This window comes from Anser brachyrhynchus, assembly GCF_964034855.1.
Source record: "Anser brachyrhynchus genome assembly, chromosome: 2".
Lineage (NCBI taxonomy): Eukaryota > Metazoa > Chordata > Aves > Anseriformes > Anatidae > Anser > Anser brachyrhynchus.
This window is the reverse complement of record NC_137695.1, coordinates 25,268,322-25,293,310: the sequence shown is the minus strand read 5'-3', so window position 1 is coordinate 25,293,310 and position 24,989 is coordinate 25,268,322. Positions and strand designations below refer to the sequence as shown.

Here is a 24,989-nt window from a genome sequence, read left to right as displayed (position 1 = left end):
GGCACACTCAAACTTTAATTAAGTCAGGAAGATAAAAAGTCATCCAATTAACATTATTTTAAAATATTCTTAGACCACTTACTCACAAGCATAGATGACCATCATTAAAATTAATAAAGAATTTAAATGAGACAGGAAAGGGAAAGAGCTTTTTAAAATTACAACCTGAATTAAATCATCAGGTTTGCACTTTAAGTTATGACAAAGTACTACTTTAGAGCCACAAAAAATGGTAGTACAGTTTCTATGATAAAGCTAAATTTCAGCTCATAATAAAGAGATTATCCAAAACTAGGTAGTTTGCTATTGCTGAAATTCATTTTATGTAGTATTATTTGTACCTATGCAGTAGTAATAATTAATCTTTAACTAGATTCATGCTTTCAGTCTGGAACAAGATCCAAGCCCTTCAATCAGCTTTAAATGTTTATGGATTTTTGCTCTTTCCATCAGAGTCTCCAAATGAAATGGACAAAGTAGAGAAATGAGTCCCTTGAGCTTCTCTTGAGGTTAGCACTAGCTTTAAGGATGGCAATCACTACCATACAGCAGCAGATAAATGGCTTCCAGATGGTGCTTGGGTGTAGGTAGATACGTCAATATGGACTCTGGATTTGTAATGACTCCCTATTTTACTGGAGAGGTGGCACATAGCCTCAGACATCTGCCACATCAAACAAAAAAAAAATCAGATGGAGTAAATATCTGATGGGCGCCAGCTGCATCAGAACATATGCAAGTTTTCTGCAGATCAAATGGTGAACTGCTTTTTGCAGTGCAGATTCAGAAGCTAAATTAGTATCTCTCCGATTGCTCTTGTCCACATTTTAAGCAGGAATATCTGAACAAAGAAAGGATTACGAGCACAGTTTTTAACCTTTTTTCCACTAGATAGTCTGCTATTTAACAAGCTTAAATTCACGACACAAGGAGCTCCATTTTGGAGATGCTTAAGATTCCGTAATTGGGAAAGATCTGTACAAGCATGAATAGCTAGTCTATAATAAGATAACCTCAGCACAGTTCAAAAACTGACACCTTTCACACCTGTGGGACAGTAGTACTCTTAAATCATTGATATCAAAAGAGTCCAGACCTCTCACACAGTATTTGTTCCCAGGAAGTACTGAAATTAGCAAAAAATAACTTTAACAAACTCAGTTTTAAGTCAAAAGCTGATCAGTCAATCTACTACTGTGTGGGAAGGGAGAAGGAAGGGACTTTGATTTTCAAATATGTGAACTTTTAGACAGACTGATTTTTAGTCCTGTAGTCTGAAATATTTTCAGAACATGGAAAGTGGAAAATGAAACACCCTTTAGAGAATTTTAGAGAACATTTGGGAAATAGAACTGACATTTTCAACAATCCTACCATAAGGAATAAGCAAATATTTCAAGAATTGCACTGAGCCCCTTAGAAATCTTGAAAAATCTCAGTATAAATGAGAAATCCACACTTTTTACATTGTAAGACGGGAGCTCCCTAGTCTAACTTTGTTTCTATGAAAATATTTTATGGAATATTTTATCTCCTGAGAAGGTAAGACAGTCTTGAGTCTTTGAGAGACAGGAGTGAGGACTGATGGTGCAAAACTAAGTGTGCAGTGCCTGCTAAGACGATTTTCCGGAAGTGTCTGCTTGCTACAATTCCTTATGCTTCTGATACAGCATGAAGGGGTTCTAATATACAGAATCTCTCTGATAGATACAGATGTAGGATTCGTGCACCGTTTTCATTTGCACTACATTTAAGAGGCTCAGTGATTTTTCTGAAAGGGAATGGAATTTTATATTTGTCACAACAGATTAGATTCTGTTGAAGGTGTTGTTAGTGGCAGCTAATGAAAAATGAGTAAATTCTAAGGAACTCCATTTTAAGAAGAACATTCCTACTTCTACGTTTTCTTGGCTTTATGAGCAGAAAGGCTATAGATCCCACAAATGGACATACCACACTGATATATCCTCACAGATTGTTCCTTACTACTTTACAGCAAGTGATTTATCTATGGGTTGGTTGGGGTTTTCTAATGTATAGATTCTGAAGAATCTCTTACTAACTGCAGTATAAATTGATACTGTAATGTCTAAGCTGTAGATTATTTGGGAAATCGTGCAGAACTGACAGAAGTACGGAAATGTGGGATGTGTTGATTGAACTTTAAAGATATAAAGCAAGCTCCCTTCAAGCATACAGTGATGATGAAGACCCTCTGAACTGAGAACACGCTTTCTTTTTCTCCAGAAGAGCTAATTTTATCATGCACAGTGTTTTGTACTACGAGACTAACACGACTGTCCTCAGCAAAACATTCTGTTTTATAGTACTGCAGAATGCTTCAGTTGCTAGCAGAACTTTCTTGCCGTTGCTGAAAGTCTTCTTTCGTGGGGAGGAAAAAAAGGCCTTGGAAATACCTTCTTGAACATTTTGCTGATAGAATTGGGTCTTTTTTCAAGACCTTAAGTCATATTCACTTGTGCAGTATCTCAAAGCATTAACATAAAAAGAACATAAAGAAATATTATCAGGAAGCATAAAAAAGAAATTTCTCATAAAAATCAGGATCTCGGAGAACGTATTCATACTTAGAGGACATTGCAGGGAGCTAGTGTATTCAGCCGATGTTAAGGAAGGCTGCCAATGTCTGAAAGACCGTGTCAGTATTACACTGAAGTGATCTCAAACTCTGTCCTTCAGGTCAACAGAAGGTTGATTCTGTTAGGACACCAGTACACAGAAGCAAGGATGAGAGGCTGATACCTTCTTGCGGAATGGCACTAAGGTTTGTTATACGTTCATTGTTAAATCATTTTCTGGTTTGTTTTCACAGGATTTACTTCCTTCTGAGTTCTCCATCCGTTGTGAACAACTTGTTCCCAAGAAGTTCTGTTTTCCAGCTTTCCTGGTTGCTTCATTATGTCTACTTTCCTCTTGTTCCTTCTTCACTTCCATTCATATAAGGAAAGAACTAAAATCAGAATTATCTTTCATTAAGAGTCTTATGATATTTGGAATCAAGCACATTACTCAGGATCTCTTCTTCTTCTTGTATCATGGTTTCAATTGAAAAATGAAAAGAAGGATTACATAGCTTGTCTAAATGTTTATACTTAAGTTGACCTTTTTTGATTTTCCAAAGCAAAAAGGACGTCCCACTACAACAGTCTTAAATCAGTCAACAGTCCTAAATTGCCAGTTTGATAATCTCAAGGAGCTAGGACAGGGCTTGCGCCAGATTTCAGAAAAATATCCCACCACTTTTTTGCTTTTGTTGATATTGTTCTTGCCCTTTCCCTGGAACTGCTGAAGACAGACGGCTCAGGCAATCTGAGGGATGTTTAAAATATATATATTTTAATGGCTTTTCTCTCCTTCTTGAGCTTGTATTCATCTTAAGACTTAATAAGAAAAAGTGCTGAAAAATGAAACAATGACCGTAGCGTTTCCAGCAAACAACTAGCTATATAAGGAGCAAAAGATCCTTCACAGCTCTATTTAAGCTCCAGCTTTTCTGATGTGATTCCACCAAAATTCTGAAAGAGCCAAACTTTGCTCATTTTCTATGCTATAATTCAGAATGTGCCCTGTATCAGATATACTACAACTATCCAGAAGAGACACAAAAAATCTCTGTACCTATACTCCCACTCCCTAAAAAGAGAAAATCACAGCACTTCATGCCACTGCTTTGTATCAATTAGAACCAATAATTAACAAGACAATATTATAAACCTTTGCTCAAAGTTTGGTGCCCCAAAATACTGAAATGTTTGTGCACATGAGTTTATTTACTGCATGAATACAGAATACTACAGTCATATACCATCTCATTTTTTGTTGCGTGCTTCATACTAAGTGGGTCTTTTAACTTTGTATTAATCCTTGGAATAGCAGTGGCAATGAGTTTATGTAGAGATAGGTTTCTAGTACTAACCAGCAGAAAAGATGTCCTTTTCCACAATCTACAGCAGGGGCTTTTAGCATAGGGAAGCTAAGTGTATCTGATCCTGTTGAATTTGACCCTTGTCTTGTTAGCCTTACTGCTCTTTCACAGCCTGGTATAGGACACCATTTAATAGCAGGATTATTTTCAACAAAGGCCTGAAAAAAGAGGAAAAAAGGAAAATATTTTAACATAAAAGATCAGATTTTATCATTGATATATCTGTCATCATAATCTTCCCTTGAAGGACCAAAGCCAAAAAGCATAGACAACCATAGCTACTTTGACAGGCTTTTTAAAATCGTTGTTAAAAGAGAATAATTTAATCTCCATTGAAAAAATAGTATTTCTTTGGGAAATAACAACAATACTCCAGACTTAGTATTATGCCAAGATCCAAATTTATATCCATCACAAAATGTTCAATGTGTGCAGGTCAAATTCTTTGTGATATGGCTAAGTGTAAACTTCCACTGTATATGCCCTGGCAATACATGTTAACAGAACTGACTCTTGTAGTTGAAACAATTAAAACCTTACTGATTAAAACAAAACCCACAACATAATCTCCTGCAGTAAACTTGAAATCAGAACTAGACTAACTCAGAAAATTATTTCCAAACGTTTTATTAATGTACCAGGTCTTCTTTTGTAAAACTTATCAAGTAAATGAGGTAATAAAGGAACTTTCACTACTTCCCTTCAGAACTATGCTGATCACCAGCCACTTGAAATACGAAATCATGAAAAATAAATCAGAAAGGGTTGCAGTGAATCTATATCTGGCTGGTGGCCGGTCACTAGAGGTGTTCCAAAGGGTCAGTTGTAGGGCCAGTCCTCTTCCACATTTCTATCAGAGATCTGGATGCAGGAGTGGAATGCAGCCTCAGCAAGTTTGCTGATGACACTAAACTGGGAGGTGCTGTTGACTCCCTGGAGGGACAAGAGGCCTTGCAGAAGGGTCTGGACAGATTGGAGCACTGGGCAATCATCAGTGGCATGGAACTCAACAAGGGTAAATGCCGGGTGCTGCAGCTGGGACGGAGCGATGCCAGGGCCAGGCCCAGGCTGGGCGGCGAGTGGCTGGGGAGCAGCTCAGCAGAAAGGGACCTGGGGGTGCCGGTGGCAGCAGGCGCAGCGCGAGCCAGCAGCGTGCCTTGGCAGCAAGGAGGGCAAACCCCATTTTGGGGTGCCCTGAGCACAGCACAGCCAGCCGGCCAGAAGAGGTGATCCTCCCTCCTGCTGCACTGAGCGTGGTGCGGCCCCACCTCGACTGCTGTGTGCGGGTCTGGGCTCCACCACAGAAAAGCATGTTCAGGGCCCTGACAGCGCCCAGAGCGGGGCACCGAGACTGTAAGAGGGCTGGAAGGGCTGTGCTGTGAGGAGAGGCTGGGGACACCTGGGCTGTCTGGTGTGGAGAAGAGGAGGCCGAGGGGCAGCCTCATGGCTCTGGGCAGCCTCCCGAGGAGGGGAGGCACAGAGGGAGGTGCCGGCCTCTGCTCCCTGGTGAGCGATGGCAGGGTGCAGAAGGGCACAGAGCTGTGCCAGGGGAGGGCCAGGCTGGGCGTGAGGAGAAATGTCAGTGCCATGAGGGTGGTCACGCACCGGGACGGGCTTCCTGGAGAGGCGGGTGGTGCCCCGTGCCTGTCAGTGCTCAAGGGACAGTTGGACAATGCCCTCGGTGACACGCTTCAGCTTGTGGTCAGCCCTGAAGGCTGACTCAATGGTCTCTGAATGGTCTTCTTGCAACTGAACTGAACTGAACCAAACTGCTCTGTTCTGTTCCTTTCCGTTCGCATCGTACTGTGTAAGACTTCAAGGTTTGTATTTTAAACAACAGATATGTTGCAGCATTTCACATAGAAATTGTATGGTGTTTTTAATAAAATGAAACACATGTCAACAGTAGAAGAACAGTTTGATAATTTACCTTAATGTCAAATTGAAGGTATCTTTTGTCCATCTCCTTGGAAACCACACTTTCTATGATGTCTACAGGCACAAGCTGGAAACAATCATATGCTGGGCAAAAAATGTTGTGAGCTTCACCCTCCTGAATTTTCAGATTCAAAAATCTGCCAGAATTTTGTCAGTCAGTATTTGTGAATAAAAAGTAAAAATTAAAAGGCTGCTGAATACTTTATACTAGGTTCATATATATACAAGTTAATAATTTTTTAAACAAAGAACAGAAAGTATCCATTTCAGCTCAAAAGGACTGTAGATTTGATGAACAGCATAATTAAAAAAAAATAACACTGTCACAGTTCAGAAGTGAGCACCATCATAGCTTTGTGTGTTTGCAGTTTCCATCCTTGCCATTTATCAGATACTGCTATGCAATGTTTAATTAAACTGAGCATTACTTCTAACTTAAACAGAACATAGAAATGTAATTAATCTAGGAAATAATTAATTTTATGTGCAATTAATTTTTACAACTGTACTAGTCAAAATAGCTCTGCTCTTGGAAACAAGTTTCTAAACAGAGAACATTATAGTCCCTAACTACTAGAATGCAAGACAGAAAGAGTTCAGAAATCTGATGAAAACTGGACTTCAACTCACAGTGCACAAGGATGCTTAGTTTAAAAGCTAGTGCTTCTTTATTAATCTGATATCAAGGATGGTATCTATCTCATCTAGCTTTATTTATCTGAAGGATACGCATGTCTAAGTTAGTCATCTGGGATCCTTCAACAGTTAATGTAGAGAGACTTGCCATTTCAATCCATCTTAGATTCATCTTAAAATGGGATAACTCAGTCCTACCTATACCCTGCGTAACAGAAAGTGCTCATCTTTAACATAGGAGGAATGTGTTCATATAAATTAGTATAATCTGCAGTAGGACTAGCTGTGCTGATATGACAGTATAACAAGACACCACAGTGGGACGGTTCAAGTACTACAGTCTCCTGACTGGGGAGATGAATAAAAGTTCACTGCATACAGATATAATTACAGATATAATTATTCCTGGGAAATATGATTAATATTTATACTAACATAATTGTCCATGCCTGAATTTTTTTTAATAGCATGACTATCTAGACTTAAAAAAAATTATGTAGTAATGAGAACATTACACCAACAGAGCATTTCAGCTAAAGCTACCCAGTTGTTAACATTCAATGTAAAAAAGCATTTTAATTGCTTTTCTGACTGAAAATGGATTTACAATGCCTAACTTCAGTGTGCTGAACTAAGAGATGGAATTAAGCATGTGCTTAACTCAGAAAGCGTGAACCCCAATGCCACCACCACGAACACACCGAGCAGATCAAAAGTAGGCTCATCTATGCACACGCATGCTTGAAACATCTTAGCTGCACTACAGCAAGCATTACAAAAGCCTAAATCAGTAGATGGTCACTTTGAATGACAACTTAAATATTTAATAGGATCAACACAGTAACTCTCTGATACTCAGGCAGTGCCTGTTTAATATCTCTGTCCTTCCCTCTTAAAAATAGGAAATACGAAACTTTCTCAAAATATATAAAAGTACATATACTCACGCCTCCCAGCATGCTCTGCAGAAGTCATGTCCGCAAGGCATATCCACTGGGTCTTCAAACACAGAAATATTACACATACAAATGTCACACTGTAGATGAAAAAATACTGATTAAGAAAAATCGTAAAGCTTTTCATATTGTTAGCAGGACACACTAATCTGGAAAATCTTCACAAAAATGAAAAGTACTCAATAGGGAGAAAAATCTAACTGTAGACAGAAAAAAAAAAAAGGTAATTTAAGCTACAGAAATAGCTTAGAAATAGAAATGGGAAAGATTATGTATCTCTTTTTCTATACCTCCCTATCCAAACACCACATTTTGTGGTGCCTTCCGTCATGTCCTCCAGCTCAGCAAGTGCTTCATTGTGCAGAGCACTGAGACCTCAGTTCTGAGGGAAAATGGGACCTGATGTTTGCATCAGATTCACAGGCAGCCTGAAATGGAGTTTGGAAATCACAGAGGCTTCAGGAAACATTCAGCGTATCAAACAGTCAGACCCAAATCAAGTAGGAACAATTTGGTTGTGCAACAGCGGCAACTATTTTAAGTAATAATCTACATAAATACTATTTTTAATACATTGAGGCTTTCAATCAAAATAAAGAATGAGGTAATCTACAAATGTTCCAACAGAAGACACCTCTGCTTAATTTTATCCTACTAGGTACTGTAGAAAAAATAACATTGAATACCGAGGCCCTTGCTATGAAAATATTTAACAGGGATGACATTACTCATTGCTTACGGTTAGGCATGAAGGTAAATGTTTCACATTCGCCAAAGAACATAAGTAGATTTTTATTTCCATTGGAACTAAGATTCCATGAAAACTTACTTCAACTTTCAATACATTAGATATTTTACACACACAGGACAATATTTCCAAAATATTAATTTGTTATGTCACTTTTAAGAAGCACTTGTGTTACAGCCAAAACCAAACCAAACCAAAAATGTCTGCCTTTAAATGAAGGAATTTATTGCTGTTTCAGACATTTTAGCTAATTGTCTTGCTAAAATTAAGTATTTTAAAAGTTGACAATGCATCAAAACTGTTCCTTATTAAATTTGTATGTGTTTTCATTCTTTTTTTAAACATAGCTGTGAAATAAGTAAGTTAATGAAGACTAGAGTTCAGAATATCAAGTATAGAATGGGTACTGGAACAGTTTTAATTATAAGATAGGATGCAAATGCAAAAACTGAAAGGAGCTTTACAGCTTGTGGTTTTATCTTATCTACTTTTATTTTTAATTTGCCTGCCAATATGAGTGGTTTTAGAAAAATATGTATTATTTCATAAACAACACTTTGAAAATATTATTTTGAAAGATTTTTAAACAAACAGAAATACTAAATGTGTAAATCTGGATCTGGATTTAGATATACAAAACCTAGAACAGCAATCACTATCCACCCTGCATTGCCAGCTTAAGGACCATAAAAAAAAAAAAAAAAAAAAAAAGCACAATGTAAAACCAAACACATCTTTCATTACACATTTTAATTAGGAAATATTCCTGGACAATATTTCACTGCTAATATAAGTAAATGTACAACAACAATATTCCATATAGCTTCTTTTTCAACATTTTGCAATTAAAGACATAAAAGGTTTCTATGCAGGAACACAAAATTTTTTATTTTTTATGTGATCTAGGGATGATCCATTTGCAAGACTGCATATAATATTCTAGAAAAAATGCTTAGGTCATGGAGCAAAAGTTTTATAATGTTGCAGCTGTGGATTATTAAAAAGAGAACTCTGTCTTCTAAAAGAACCACACTGATTTTAATGAAAGGCGCTTTCATATTTCAAATTTGCAATAGCCTTGTAAACTGCTTGAAGCAGCCCACACATAGTAAAAGTAATTATAAGCTTACAGTACACTAGTGGGCTGACATTTCAAAATGCAGACAAAGAGAATTTTGTTTTCCAAAGAAAAAATTTTCAAAAGGCAGGGTTCACAGCACTGAGTATATTCAGGGAAATGGATACAATGAAAGTGAACATCTTGAGAAGTATGAGACGAGAAGAGAAGCTCAAAAGAGCCAAATGTACTGATGCTATTGTGCTTGGATAAAATTCTGCTTTGTGAGTGACAGCCAAGGTGAAAAAAGAGCCCCTTGTATCAGCCACATGCTCAATCATGTTATTATACAGAATGCGTAAGGTGTAAACTTCTTTGTTCCCCACTTTCGGGAAGAGAAACACCTTATATCTTTGCAAACGTATTTTCCGAATGAGATGACAATGCAGCTTTCCTGTCCACGGAGGTGTGCTATGTTTAGGTACACGCGCTTCTGCCCTGTGAGTTTCAGATCTATTTATAAACTTACCACAGCTGTCTCGATGTCTCCCGGTGATGGGCTGATTTCATCAGGGGAAGTCACAGAAGAGCGAGTAGTGCGGGGAGTTCGAGGAGAAGGCAGCGTATCCCACGCGTTGTAGCCGCTTGGAGGGGGAGTCGGCATCTGAACCCCTGAACGCTGGCAGCAGTTCTCCGGATTAGACATCCACGCTTCAAGCAACTTCTCCCTGTCCCAGTCTTCAATAATAAATATAAGCAAATATAAGCAAATGTATATGGAAAACTTTCAATTTAAATAAAAAAAACACCTAATGAAATTAGCTTTATTGTCTATCTTAAAGCAAATACAGATCTTGCTTAATCATCGTTTGAAATGTTTTTGGTCACTGATCCCTAATATTAATACTAAAGACATCTTACAAATAGAATTTTTCCTATTAAAAATGATTTAAAGTTCTCATTTAAATACAAATCTATCAATTTCCTATATTGATTTGAATCTAAAGCCATCAACAGTACTCACAGATCAGATGAAGTACAATTTCAAGAGGAAAGAGAAATTTCCAAAATTGTTCCTATCACTTAAATATTTTTTTTGAAGTTTTTATTTGTTTGGTTGGTTTTAATCTTAGCTACTCACACTGGAAACTCATTTTTATAAACCAAAAGATCTGCATTGTTTTTATTGAATTTTATAATCTGTACAGGAAAAGATAAATAATATTCCTTTATCGTATAAATATTAAAAAAAAAGATGTATGTGTTCTAAGCACTGAACTTAGTAAGAATATCACCACTGTCAAATAATGATTGCTGCCTCAACTAAAATCTGCTCCCTCCTTCCTAATTTAAAAAGAAAACTGATCTGGACATGCTTTACTTATCTAAGCTAAACCATAGCTTGGGTTATTTTCATTTCATTTGTTCACAGCCATGGAGCCTGAACATGTATACACTTCAGTAATTATAAATGTTATTAGCATTTTGCAAATTACCCTGACCTTATAACCTCTCAGAGGGATGCTTGCTGATGCTAAGATAGAGATAAAATTTGCCACACGTTTTCTTGAGCTCCTTTGCAGGGCACCTTTAAAATTAATCAGGGTAAATGCAGGGTACTAAATGGATTCCATTGTGTTTTCTTTACTAAATTATGAGTTTAATTAAAATATGAAATAGTTATATTTGCTGAATTGCCTCTCTTACATCCTGAAAACAATTGCTTTAGCATGAAATAGAAGAGAAACAGGAACAATGTTCAAAAAACATTTGTAGAAGAACTGAAAAGTTTTATTTATGACTGCCACAATAGCATTTTTTTTATCTTGGCGCTTACTCCACATACTTCTGTCTCTTAATTAAAAAAAGGCAAAAAAGCCCAACCCACGCTTAATTCTTGCAGCTTGGGTCAGTAAATTGATACAGTTCTATGATAAAAGAAAGCAAATCAGTTGGATTAAATATTACATCTGTAAACTACTAAAAGTAATACATAAGAACGATCTTTCCAAAAATTCAAGACATGCTTTTCACACATTAGGTGTGAATTAAGTCAAGATTTCACATTATTCTTTTATGAATTTCAAGACCAAATGCAAAAACATTGTGATTTGGTATTTGGCGTTTCCCAATTGCCTCAAGCCTTGTAAATAGCTCAATTATTCCTTTTACTAGGCTAAACCGATTCTCTGCCTTCATTTCAAATAAAAATGAAAAAAATCTGTTTGAATAATTTCCAGTGTATGACCACAGCTACAGGCAAAATAGCTGACTTTCTCATGACTGCAAATCGTCTGTGATTTTTTCTCTACACTGGCCAGTGGCATTAAGTTACAGCTACCTCTCTAAAGCAACATCAGTAGCATGACCTTTGCAATGCAGACTGATTCCTTCTCAACTTTCAATTACTGCTCACTGGATGCTGGCAGACATTTCTGCACACTTTACAGCAACCTCACTGCTTTTGGACTTACTATGTACTGTGCTGCCAGTTTGAACAGTACTGCCATCATTTTCTTCTCCAGAGGTCTGCACAGGGTACAAAACATGCCTACCTCGTTAGTAAAATATTTAGTAATGTCTAGCCATAACGAAGTTTTCAGAGAATCCAAAATAGCATTCAAATATTGTGCATATTATAAATACCCTATAAGAATTAAACAAATAATCAACATTAAAAAACATATTAGACTGGCACTGAAATTCACTGGCATAAGTTCACGTTGGCCAAATTCTATGTTAAAGGGAACATTGCCTATCGAAAACAATTTAAAGGAGACACGTTTAAAGTACCATACCTACTCATGAAAATCTGCCAGGTTTTGTGGGTTTAAAATAATATTTTCATGTTTCACTTTTCCCATTCTTTTTTATTTTTACAGGGGATCCACAAAACTATCAGGCCACAAAAGCTTAATCCAGCAATACAGTGATGAGCATGGAAACCATTAACTGCCTGAGTAGTCCCTTTGGCATACAGCAACAATGCAGATGCTTCAGTAAGCATAAATTTGGAATTGCTGAATGAAAGCCTAAAGCTTCCACTGAGCTTCAGAGAGATACTGTTGTCTGGAGCAAACCCACTGAATTCAGTATCTGCCTATTCCGACAAACCCAGTTTAAATTACACAGCAAGGGCACAGACTGATTTCAGTGAAATTAAACTAGTTACAGATACACAAAGGGAAAAGTATACTGTGCATTAAACTAGTAACTGTAAAAATCCTTAAAAGGCCACACGCTCATATGCTTTAAACCCTGAGGCAGTTTCCAAACATCTACTACAATGGTCAGACTGCTTTTGTTATGACAAAAAGTAAAAATAAAAATAATTTCTGATCTAGTTTTATACACAAATATGTAATGGCAGAAAATCATGACCTGACAAAAATGGGAAAAATGAACTTTGACTTTTTTGGTACATAAAACCATGGAAGTTCTACTTCTGTGTCTCTCACTAAAGTAGGAAAGCTCTATTTCTCCATTTCGCTTAAGTTCAAACATCTTCCACTGTAATTCCTGCTTTGAGTCACTTCCCTATCAACTTGCCTGCCTGTCTCAGTGCTTTTTGACGTACTGCAGATGAACTTCTTTCTGAAGCACTGTGTGAACTATGTCCTGGTATCTGATTAACCATTACTTTTCTTTGGGAATAAAAAGCCAACACACTCACAACTGAAATTTTGATTTTACTGAAAAGAAGTTTTTTTAGTCTTTAGGGTTTTGGATTACCATGTGCACGAAGAAGAGCTTCTGCAGTAAACAGTGGGGCTTGGAGCATGTCAGCAGATTCCACTATCAGCATATCCTTGAGCCTTCGCAGATCCTGAAGTCTTAGTCCCTCGTATGGCTTTGAGGAGAAGGAGAAAGATAATTTATGTCTGGTGGTACTTACCAGTTAGTCTCTAATTCCGTATTAAAATGAAAACATTCAAAGCACTGTTACAGACAATTATCTCAACTGTGAGGTAAGATGTGACAGAATTTATTTATCATGCAAACCGATGACCATGCAAAGCTATATGGAAACACTGTCATTCTGCAATATTTACGGAATTATCTTTGTACATTTCCAAATACAGAAGACAGTATTTCTGGAGTTATAATTGGAGGCCACGCTCCAATGCTGGACTAGCTTAACACAACTCTCTCTCTCAATCTCTCCCCTTCTCTCCCCACTCCTCTCAAAAAAGCTGGATTTTCACAGAATACAATTAAATTTTGAAGTGATTAAAACTCAGATATTGAGGCATTCATATGAGAATTCATGAGTAGATTTGAACTAAGTATCAGGATAACGTATGTTGCATACAGATCCTCTGACGTTATGCATGAATTGAGACGCATTAACTTTGAATTCATCTGGAGGAGGATACATTGAGACATTAAAAAGTAAGAAGTTTATGAAAGGATCAGGTACAGATCTTTTGAGGCAATACCCACTTTCACATAAGTAGAGAAATCAGTATAAGATAGACCAGAAATGCAGTTAAGAGGCTGGGGATGAAGATATCAAAACTCTCTGAGAAATCGAGGCCATTCCCTTTTTATAGCATTAAAAAAGGTCAAATTCAAAAGACAAAAAGACAATAATTTTAGGATACTGAATTATTCCAGTCAAGATACGGGAGATGCATACACATGTTTTGCAGACTCATTTTTAAAAATAACAAAGGAAGAACATGACAGCAAGTCATATACCTGTTAGTTTTGATCAGGGAAAATGCCCAGAAGGTAGAAAAAGAAAAACAAGTGGGAGGACATGTAAAGAGAATGGATACAGAAGGGATTGTAAAAAACTTATATGGACTGGTTTAATTTAGATAAATGAAAGCAAACAAAAGATTTAAAGCATTTGATGTAACACTGATTTGTTACAGGACTAATTAGGAATTTGGCCACCAAATACCAACTGACTTCACGAATTTAGGGAGAAAGTACACAGAGCAGCAGTGATAGCTGATAACCACGGTTCAGACCATGCATCGTTATTATTTACTATTTCTATATTGATTCTAGGTAGAGAAGAGTCAAGGACCCTCCAGTGCTACATAATATGCACACACATGCATGTGTGCATACACACACAGAAGAAGCAGAAGACTGGTTCTGTCCTTGGAAGTTGACAGCCTAAGTAAAAGTCTACTGTGCACATAACCTTTTGAGGATAACAAGCAGAAGGCATAAAAGATGGGGAGAAATGGATACCCTGGACTTCTAAATGAATTTCTTCTTTTGAGACGTCTACTGTAAAAACGTAACATCCTTCCAACATTCTGGATATCATAATAAACTCTATAAAATGCACCTAAATGCATAACTGCATCTGTCTGTGACCAAGAAGTAGTCAGTAACATAAACTAGAACTTCTCGATGTTAGAGACTGGCAAGAGTAATGCTGCCACAAACCTACATTGGGTCCTTATCCTTTTTGAGAAAGCAAGAAGAGCTTAAGAGAAATGGACTGTGAGTGTCCTGACCTTTATCTTGATTGCCCAAGTCCAGGGAGTTTCTCTATGTCCTCCCATTGCTGATCATGCATGACACAGTAAAGGGCAATCTGAACGCTAATGGCTTGAATTGAAATAAATCCGGGCCACTTGATTCATAGCATGCTGGAATTTGACTGACCTACTTAATTTCTTACAAAAGAGATCATTTATAAAAACATGTCAGAGAGACAGGGATACAAACAGCTGGGTGCCTGAATGATTACAATTGCACGAATATGCTGCAAAAAAATGGAGCAATGAGTAAATTGTCTTGACAGTCTGAACTGCAATTTGAATTACAATTGTGAAATAAGTAGCTTTGTCAGCCCAACAGTCCTCACTTCTTGAAGAACACATATATCATAAAAAGACTTATCTTTTCTGTTAAACCTGCAACACAAATGCGTATTTTACGACCTTGTATTTTACCCTGAACTGCAGATATGTTCAAAATTATATTTAACTGATTGGTTCTAGGTCAAACATTGGCAATTATCTTCCTTGAGTAACAGACTATTATATTATCTCAGCTGGAGCATTCCACACAACCCAGCAGGGATTTTTGGATCCTGAAGTTTTTAAGAATCCTAATTTTATCTTTTTAAGCAATGAGAGAAAGATTTCTTAAGAATGTGTTTGAAACTTTAGATTTTTTTTTTTAATAAAATAACTCATGAGCTCACAGAAGCCAAAAGAAAGGAAATTTTAGGCCGGCACTATTAAGTAGCTTATTCTGGAAATTCCAGAGTGAAGGCTTCATACAATCAGAACCCTTAAAAATGTTCTTGTCTACAAGACATAGTCTTGTGGAGACTTGTGAAGACATAGTCCTTAGTTATAAGGATGTATATTCTTTATATAATACCATAAAGATGTTTTTTTTTAGCTACTTAATTTATTTAGCTACTTCTACATTTATGACTTCTTTCTGCATTGCCATAAAGAATTTGGATTCCAGATCATGATGCTCAGAGACCTCCTTTAATATTTGTTTACGAGGCAGTTCTTTATTGATAATTGCTGTGAAAAATGCATTGCTCAGTATTAGCCTTATTTAACAGTGTAATGATTTTGGTATGTACTGTTTGGGTACTACTTTAACCCATTGTGAGCTTCTCATTACAGACTTCAACACTCATGTTCTCTCTAAGCCTTCTTTTTAACTACCTTCCTCTCAAAAATTTTATTTAGACATCATAAATTATATCATTTTTCCTACCAAAACAATTTTTAAGCAGAAGATCATTTTATCAGTTCATTTCAAAGTATTACTATTTCTTTCATCTTTAAAGTACCGTTAAAGTAGACAAGGGCAAAGCCGCTCTTTGCTACAGCATTGACTGTATAATTAAATGGTGTCAAATACACTTCATGTAAATATCCTCTTTTATGGGTGGATGGGATTCTATAGTTAATGGAGTAATACATTTAAAAATTTATCTATAGTTCATTTCATGCATTCAAGTAGACGTATATGTACTATATATGTATGTTTATATCTTAACTACCTACAGCCATATTCTCTCCTTTCACTTAATAAAACATTCTGTGTCTGTAAAGTACATTTTAATTGTTTTAAGGTAACTCTTGGTATTTATCATACTTGCATTATATATATATGGCATTAATTCTGGAAATGAGTAAACCATTCCAATTACCATAGGCTCAATAAATCTGTGATACACCACTACCAGTGTATTGCTACAGTATTCAGTGACAAGTAAGTAAAATGAACAAAGAAATTATATACTTTGCTATTACACAGTGTATTTTTCTGAGGCTGACAGAGAGCCAAAATTGTTCCGGATGACCTCCTCTGATCTGCTGCTCATTCCCAGGTGTTTCTTATATAAGTTTTAAACACTGCATGATGTGATTGGAACGAAGGTGCTTGTTGTCTTCCAGGCATACATCATAAACACAATTATGCTTCTGTGCTAGAATAAACAGAAAACTAGAAGACTGTGCAAATAAAACAACCAAAATCTATGAAAGCAGTTTAAAAAATGATCAGTCTTGGTTTGTATTATTTAGTGTAACTCCAATGAAATTTAAAAGATAAACTTACATTTTCTACAGAAGTTAATTGTCTCTCACAGTTCATATGAGAATGTTCATTAACAAAACAGGAGAAAAGAATCAAGACAAAAAGTCATCTGACATATACTCCTGGCTTGTTTTCTACTAACCTTTCCACTGCCCACACAACATCATTGATGGATATTTTTTTTCCTACAACTAACTACAGTGATGGAAGTCACTCTTTATAGTCTGTACTTAAAATACTTAGCACTTCCATTTTGTATAGGGAAATACAGATTATGCGTGTACATTGCTTTTCTTCTATATTGCACTTTGTGGAAACATACCTAACAGAGTCATGTTTGTGTTTCTAAACGATTAGCACATGCTTGTTTAAACGGCTTTCTCCAATTTACTCATAAAAAATGCTTATCGTGTGCTAAAAATGAAGCAAACTGGACATGTTGCTTAAAAAAATGTTTCAGGTATCACCATAGCGAAATGAGATTTTAAAAGGCTGGGTAATCGTATGACAGAAATGGATTTTATTCAGAAACCCCACTGGATGGAGTAAACTGAAGTGCTGGAAGATGGATAGTTCTTTGCTGTCAGGCTATGAAACTTGAAATGTGAAAACTTGATCTGCTCAGTGATCTGTATTTCTTACAAGCTTGAGAACCTCTGTAATCTTAAAGAAAGGCATGTGCAAGTTATTTTTTCCACTGTTGCAAGTGTTTCAATTCTAAACATGAACACTCACATAATTCCTTAGTAATATTTCAATGCGAAGAACAACATGAGCTGTCTTAACATCAGAGACAACGCTTTTTTACTACTCTGAATGTACACACTTAATTCAATGACACTACACAGAGCACTACAAAAGTCTTTTGGTCTGTATGAAAAAGAGTGATTATTTTCTGCTGTAAACATGGCAGGTCTGGCAGGGAAGGTATTAGGTACTATCACTCCAGATTCTACTGTGTACATCATAAACACTGGAGCTAAGCTTCTTTGGCTGTTTTGCCTGGGAAGAAGTCCTGTTTGTCGTTTCCAAATGTTATATTTTTTCCTCTAACCTTCAATCAAGAGATGAATGACTTTGAAAATGCATTTTTTGGTGTTACAAATATTTGCTCTTTAAAAATTCAGTTTTCATGTTTCAGAAGGATGTTAAAGGACATCACTGAACAACTGTGACCTTGATGCTATGTTAAGAAAGCATTTTGCATACTCCCTTCCCTCAGTGTGTATTTTTTATTTTTAAAAATGAGATCAAGAGAAAGAAGTACAGGACCATCTCTGAGGGACAAATTTGGGTAAGCATTCTGTGGAAGGATTTCAGACTACTCCTCATGTGCCATCAAGGTGACAGCAGCAGGCATCGCTATAGCCAGCGAGAGCAACTTTCACTGCCTATCCCAGGCATTTCTCCCCATGCCTGGAGGATCCAGATGTATTCTCATTTGGATTGCAGTTCAGTGCCAGTCTTTCTAAGGCTGTTTTTTTTTTAAAATAATTATTTTTGGTGACTCCAAAGGATAAGACTGAAAGATGAACTTCCTCTGGCTGCACGATCCTGGCATGTTTCTTGTGCTAGCACTTGTGCTGTTACAGCTGCACAAGAAGACTGAGAACCTTTTGCACTGCAAAGTCACAAGTAAAGGGAAAGGAAAAAAGAGAGACTATGAAGGCTGAATTACTCTGTGAAACCCCAAGACCATCAATCGGTGTAACAAATTCCATGCTGACTTTTTTTGGCTTGCAAATCTTTAGGATACTTGGGAAGGCTGCCCTGGTATGTCAGATGGACCTAGGTCTGCAGGCCTGCCTTCACTTCAGTTCTCACGCTCAGCAACTTTGCTAGAGACAAGTCAAACAAGGAACAGAACTGTGTCTTTTAATTGTCTCAGTGAAGTGAACCCAAGTCAACATAATTACCTTTGTACTTTAGTCCCTTGTAACTAGAAGTCTTTAAGTTGATTTGGCTCTGAGTACCTGCCTTGAACAATCACGAGGCATTATTCTCTCTAGCTGAAAAGCTTGTTCAAGTGGTTCCTGATTTGCTCCACCCCTATCTGTAAGTTTACTATTCTCTTAGCTGTGTTACAGACCCAAGATATACGTATAATGATAAAAATGATTCAGGTTAAATAAAACAATTACATATTACCACTCTCAAAGACTTTTTCTTCTTTTAAGCCAAATCATTGCTATGATGCAGCCAATAGCAAAACCATCCAAATTGTCCTATATATACAGTCAAAGGAGTGCTAAACTGCAATTGTGGCAGGAAACAGCAGCAGTCTTTTAAAGTGGCTTTTCCAACAAAGAAAATATAATTTCAAACTAGTTTCATATAATAAAAATAATTTCAAATGTAACTTCAACACTTTGGGTGTCTCTATAGGGGAGTGTTCAGAGAAACTAATGTCAGTTAATTACATTTGTTATTTCAATGCACAATTAAAGCATATTAAACCTCATCTCAAAACTCATCTAGGAGTAAACAACTTAATTAAGCTTGTTTATATTTAAATTTATTCAAGAAAATTAGTCAGAAAATTAACTGAACAGTACAAAGACTCTTACTTTCACATAGAATTGACCTTGCCTGGCATTCTTCAGGAAAACAGCTGATGTGATCTGAACCTACTCCTATCCAAACCTGAATGATTTATTTTTTTTTTTAATTATCAGGCCATAAGTAGACTGAGCTAGTAAAATATACGTGCTACTTATGAAGGGAGGAGCCATACAGAAATCTATTGTCCTTAAATTTATGTAGATTTACTTCAAAATATTTACTGAATTGTGTAATTTATCTACATATTCTTATTTAGACTTTTAGTTAATTAAAATCTGATAGTGGATGGGGGAGGCAACTTTTGGTCAGAATCTTTTGGGTTAAATTATCTTTAGTTACACTAGAAAATTTAGCAAATCACAGTCTGCTATAAGGCATAGCAGAATTCAAGCAAATTTGTGTGAGTTTTATATCTCCTCCAAAAACTGACTTCAAAATAACATATCCTGTTATTACCTATTTTCCTTACAAGTTCTGGTATGCAGTAGCTTCAGACATCGTGTTATAAAACAAGAAAGCAAATGCACTGTTTTGAAATCCTGTGCTACTCAGCTGTTTTTTGGTAACATTGAACCCAACATCAGTCTAGGAAGATCCATCAGAATGTTTTTCCTATTCTGTCCCACAGATTTTCTCCTTTTCAGAATTTCTCCTGTTCTCACTTTTTGACAGAAAGAGATCTTAAGAAATAAAAATCTGTAAAAACTTTGTTTTAGAGAGACTGTTTCCCAGCTTACTGGCCTCACTGCATTTCCTCTAGCCTCACAGCTTGCAACACATCCAAGAAAGTCCACGTAAATAAGCACAGGAGTAAAACTTCTCTTTAGATTTGACAATAGATTTGTTACTTTCTCTGAGCTTAACTTGAAAGGTATAAAGAGCTGTGTTAAAATCAAATGCTTTCCATATATACAGTACAAAGTAGAGTACCTGCTGAGTATTTCACAGAATTTTGTCACAGTGTAACTGCTACAAATATAAATGTGTAAAATACCACAAACTTAAAGTATTCTCTAACCTCTTTTTTGTCTAAAGCAGCATATTCAGCTTCAATGCTTTCAGCTTCGGGATCACGTGAAAATACCATTCGAGATTCCAGGTTAAGAGCCAGCTCTTTGTGGTGCTGTTTCTCTGCACAGTCACATGGGGTATCTTTATTTTCGTTTTCTGCAAACAAATCTCCACCGTGTTTTACTAGAAGCTGAAAAATAAAAAGTCAAGGTAAATAGTTATTAATCACCAGCTCTAATAGCACCCTGAAGAAATGGCATGTCATTCAAGAAGAGAATAAAAAAATATGAACAAGAAAACAGAAAAAAAGGGACAAATATAATAGCAATTGCCTTTGAGAAACAAAGATTCTGTCATGAAATAATTATTATCTAATCATTGGATAAAACATTAATTAACCATTGGATTATTAATAAATTAAATTATTATAACTGTTATTAAATAAATTACTGCTTGATTTCACATATAATTATACTGCAATTCCATGGAACCACAACAGCTCAGACATACATTACAAGGCCATGTTGTACAATACATCTCTGTTAGGGTTTGAATACTGAAGTTCTGCTGCTGGTAAGGTCAATGCTCCATAGAAAATGAGGGGCCTGAGTTTATCAAACACGTGGCAAAATGAAGCTGCAGCCACCGTTAAATATTCGTTATACGTGGGTATAACTCCACCATTCTTCACAACACTGACCCGGTACAAAAAAGACAGGGATCTCCTGGAAAGAGTCCAGTGGAGGGCCACAAAGATGATAGGGGGCCTGGAGCATCTCCCCTATGAGGAAAGGCTGAGAGACCTGGGTCTGTTCAGCCTTGAGAAGAGAAGACTGAGAGGGGATCTTATCAATGTTTAAAAATACCTTAAGTGTGGGAGACAGGGGGGTTTGGCCAACCTCTTTTCAGTGGTTTGTGGGGACAGGACAAGAGGCAATGGCCACAAAATGGAGCACAGGAAGCTCCACACCAACATGCGAAAGAACTTCTTCACAGTGAGGGTGACGGAGCACTGGGACAGGCTGCCCAGGGAGGTTGTGGAGTCTCCTTCTCTAGAGATATTCAAGTCCTGTCTGGACGCCTACCTGGGCAGCCTGCTCTAGGGAACCTGCTTTGGCAGGGGTTTGGACCCGATGATCTCTTGAGGTCCCTTCCAACGCCTACAATTCTGTGATTCTGTGACCCACTGGCGGTGACAGAACATGGGAGGATCCTTAGGTAAGAGGGAAGATGGGGCACCTGTTCACAGGTAGCTCTACCTGATTTTTGGGTACATGAGAAAAGGGAAATGAGGTAATGCTACCAAAAGCTAGAGCAACCGACCGCAAAACCAGCAGTGATTTTTCTACTGACATGTAAATGGTACTGTAAGCACACACGCTGGGTCACACTAAGCTTATCAGTGCTCAATACAGAACACAGCCTTATATAGTGCCCTTTCACCGGCCTTGACTGTCACCAGTAACCACCTAGAAATGGAGTTTCTAGCTAATAAACACTACTTGTGCTGCTCTCAGTATCTTGGCAAACTCATCTCCTGATATGCTGATCTAAGAAAGGACAGCAAACACCACAGATTTTAAAGGCCAAGAGTGGATCGTTTAGCTGATTTATTATGACATCTTTATAACAAATGCTAAACTTTTAATGATGGAGCGCTCAAGACAATCATTCGCTACTAAAATGATTCATCCTATGTCTAAATAAAACTAAAATCTATAAACATTATCTTGCTTTCAGACCATGATGGCTATAACAACTCTATTCTGTACTGCAAGGATATTTCAAAGCACAGGTTCTAATTTTTATACTTTTAGAAAATAAAAGGTCCACAAATGGATCTGTTCTCCACAAAACCTTTTGATTGTGATCAGTTACTTCTTACTTTTCAACATACTGTATTTCCTTATCTGTCACAGTAAAATACCTGGAATCATTCAGAGAATCACAGACACCTCCCACCAGACCAGGTTGCCCAAAGCCCCATCCAGCCTGGCCTTGAACACCTCCAGGGATGGGCATCCACAGCTTCTCTGGGCAGCCTGTGCTAGTGCCTCACCACCCTCTCAGTAAAGAATTTCTTTCTTATACCTAAAGCTACCCTTTTTCGGTGTAAAACCATTACCCCTTGTCCTGTCACTACACTCCTTGACATAATGTCTCTCCCCATCTTGTAGATTCTCTGAAAAAAAATCATATGCTCTCCAAATAAAAAGTGAAACCAAAAATACTGCAAACTAGCACACTAACAAGGTTTTGTTGAGTAGATATTAGCGTCATCAAGAATGACACCATGTTTTCTCTTCATAGCAGAGTATCAGGTAGAAATAAAGATAATATTGGGATAATTATCAAGATATCCAGCCTACAGGTACCTTGCAGTTCTTTTGGAACTTAACATTGCAAAAGCTTTAACTTCAGTTTCACATTCTATCTATACATTTTAAACTTTAACAGAAATTTACCCGAAGGAGCTAAGACACCTTCTGAGGAAGAAAAATAATAAATAATCTTGAAAGAACACGCCACAGACCTATGCAGTTCAAGATCTAATTTGCAAAGTGAGGAACATGCAAATTGACAAGATGTTAAAAATGATACCATATTTCTTTGGTACCACTGTTAGAAAGGCTGGTGTCTGTTAAGAAATGAAAAGGAGACTAATAATTTAAATGATCCCATTAAGAATTTAGATAATAAAAAATGCCATTTAACACGCCAAATATGCTGTGATAGAGTGGAATATATCTGCATGAAATAAAATCTGTTCAGCATGAAGGTCAAGCCTTTTTTTTTTTTTTGTTCAGTATTTGGAGGTAAGCACATTAACTTTGCCCAACTTATCTTTAGCAATGTGTTCTGAGCAGCTGTTCTGCTCTGAGAAGAAATGTAATGCATTTGAATGGAGAAGTATCAAGACTGCACATTTGATTATCAGCTCTGAACAACTCCGCTAGTAGGTGGTTCACCCACAAGGCAGTATGTGTGCTTTTTTTTCCCTCTCCTTATGTGGGTATAGTGGAGATAGAAGTTACAAGGCTGGTGTTTTCCTGGAAAGTTATGGAAAAACAAGGAAACAATTAAAAATGAATGTTGATTTGAAGTGACAGTAACCATGCAAAACCAGGCAAGCAGTGGAGAAAAAAGGCAAAATGCAATCCTGGGATTCTAAGTTACCTTCAATTTATTGGAGAGAGGGAAAAAACATGTGGATTAGGCAATTCAGTTTTCCATCTCTCTCTCTCTCTTTTTTTTTTGGTTAAGATTTTTAATTCTCAAATACTCTCAGGAATAAAGGGATCACTGTTAAATTCCTTCACTAAGCTCTGTTTCCTGCTTTTCATAATGTAGTGTTCCTGCTCATAATCCTGTTCCCGTTGAAGAAGTTAAAAGGACTACGGACAACACTGGAGGACTTAAAATATCTCATACACTAATCTTAGGATACAAGTTCCTCTATGCTATGGAAGGGCACCTAACGAAGTTTAAACCTGGGGGTTGAGTAGGATACTCGTTTCAGAAAACATGTTTCTGAAGTAGAAAACATGTAGTCCATGTATTGGGGCTACATAACTGAATCCAAATTCTGGCAAATAGCAGTCCATGTGGATTAGACTGTAAATTGTTCTTCCAAGACAAACTGAAAGCAAATCAGACTCACGATGGTTTAGTCAACTTAACACTACATATTGTAATAATAACATAAACCAGTTCATATGGTTAAATGTGGAACTAACAGTCTAATAACTGGCTTGATCTAATGAACAGACAGTTCAACAGACAGTGAGAAATAAAATGATAATTTGTGAAGAAACACAAAGCATGAACTTTTGTGATGAGGTTAAAACCAATTGATTTTACAGGCTAGAGTTAAAAGTTGCAGCCCAGCTCCAGAACCCCAATTTACTCCACAGTGAGTGTGATTCCTTCCAAAATCATCGTCTATGTGGCTCTTAACTGTGTGAGCACAATTGCTTCATGCTCTTGAAATTTAATCTTTTGGATAACTGTGTCTACTTCTAATACCACTGTATAGCCCCATCTGGAGCCATAAAGGCAGAATGATTGAGGCAGACGATTCCTTGCTCCTTGTAAATCCCTTGTAAATCTGAAGTCTAAGTTACCTGGGGATCTCAAGTGTAAGTGTACTGGTAATAGCTACAAAAGACCAAGGAATAAGAGCTGCTCTAGAAAATGCAACTATTCTTTTTGAAGGATTTAACAGTATGGGTCCAACTGCTGGCAGTTTACAAATCAGTGTAATAGACAAAATATTTCACGAATATGAGTAAGCAAGCTCCTAAGTGCCAGAAATTAAACTATGTTGGAAACTGTTTGCTGAACGTTTCTTCTGTTTATCTCTTCATTACCAGATGCAACCATCCTTATGTCAAACCATTTCTTGTGAGCTTTATTTTGTTTTCACTGACTTTGGCTTGAAGAGGTTGATGGGTGATAAATCCTGATATATCTCATTGTCTGATAGGACACACACATTCATCTTCTAAACAATAATGTTTAAAAACAAATGGATCTTCTTGGGGAAGGCTAGATAGAACAACTGTGATTGAAAATCTCTGTAGCTAGAATTTATCA

General features: G+C 36.9%; 1 protein-coding gene across 4 annotated transcripts in view; it reads right to left on the bottom strand.

The window, feature by feature from the left end:
* The window catches only part of ANKIB1 (ankyrin repeat and IBR domain containing 1), a 95,683-nt gene that overhangs the window by 18,555 nt on the left and 52,139 nt on the right, over positions 1–24,989 (bottom strand). For all 4 annotated transcript variants that reach the window (XM_080582549.1, XM_080582548.1, XM_080582547.1 and 1 more), the window contains 6 exons: positions 20,401–20,583; positions 13,014–13,131; positions 9,811–10,019; positions 7,468–7,556; positions 5,877–6,021; positions 3,938–4,104 (listed from right to left, as the gene is read on the bottom strand). In XM_080582549.1, the coding sequence (XP_080438675.1) occupies positions 3,938–4,104; positions 5,877–6,021; positions 7,468–7,556; positions 9,811–10,019; positions 13,014–13,131; positions 20,401–20,583 (911 nt within the window). The remainder of the gene's footprint in view (positions 1–3,937; positions 4,105–5,876; positions 6,022–7,467; positions 7,557–9,810; positions 10,020–13,013; positions 13,132–20,400; positions 20,584–24,989) is intronic.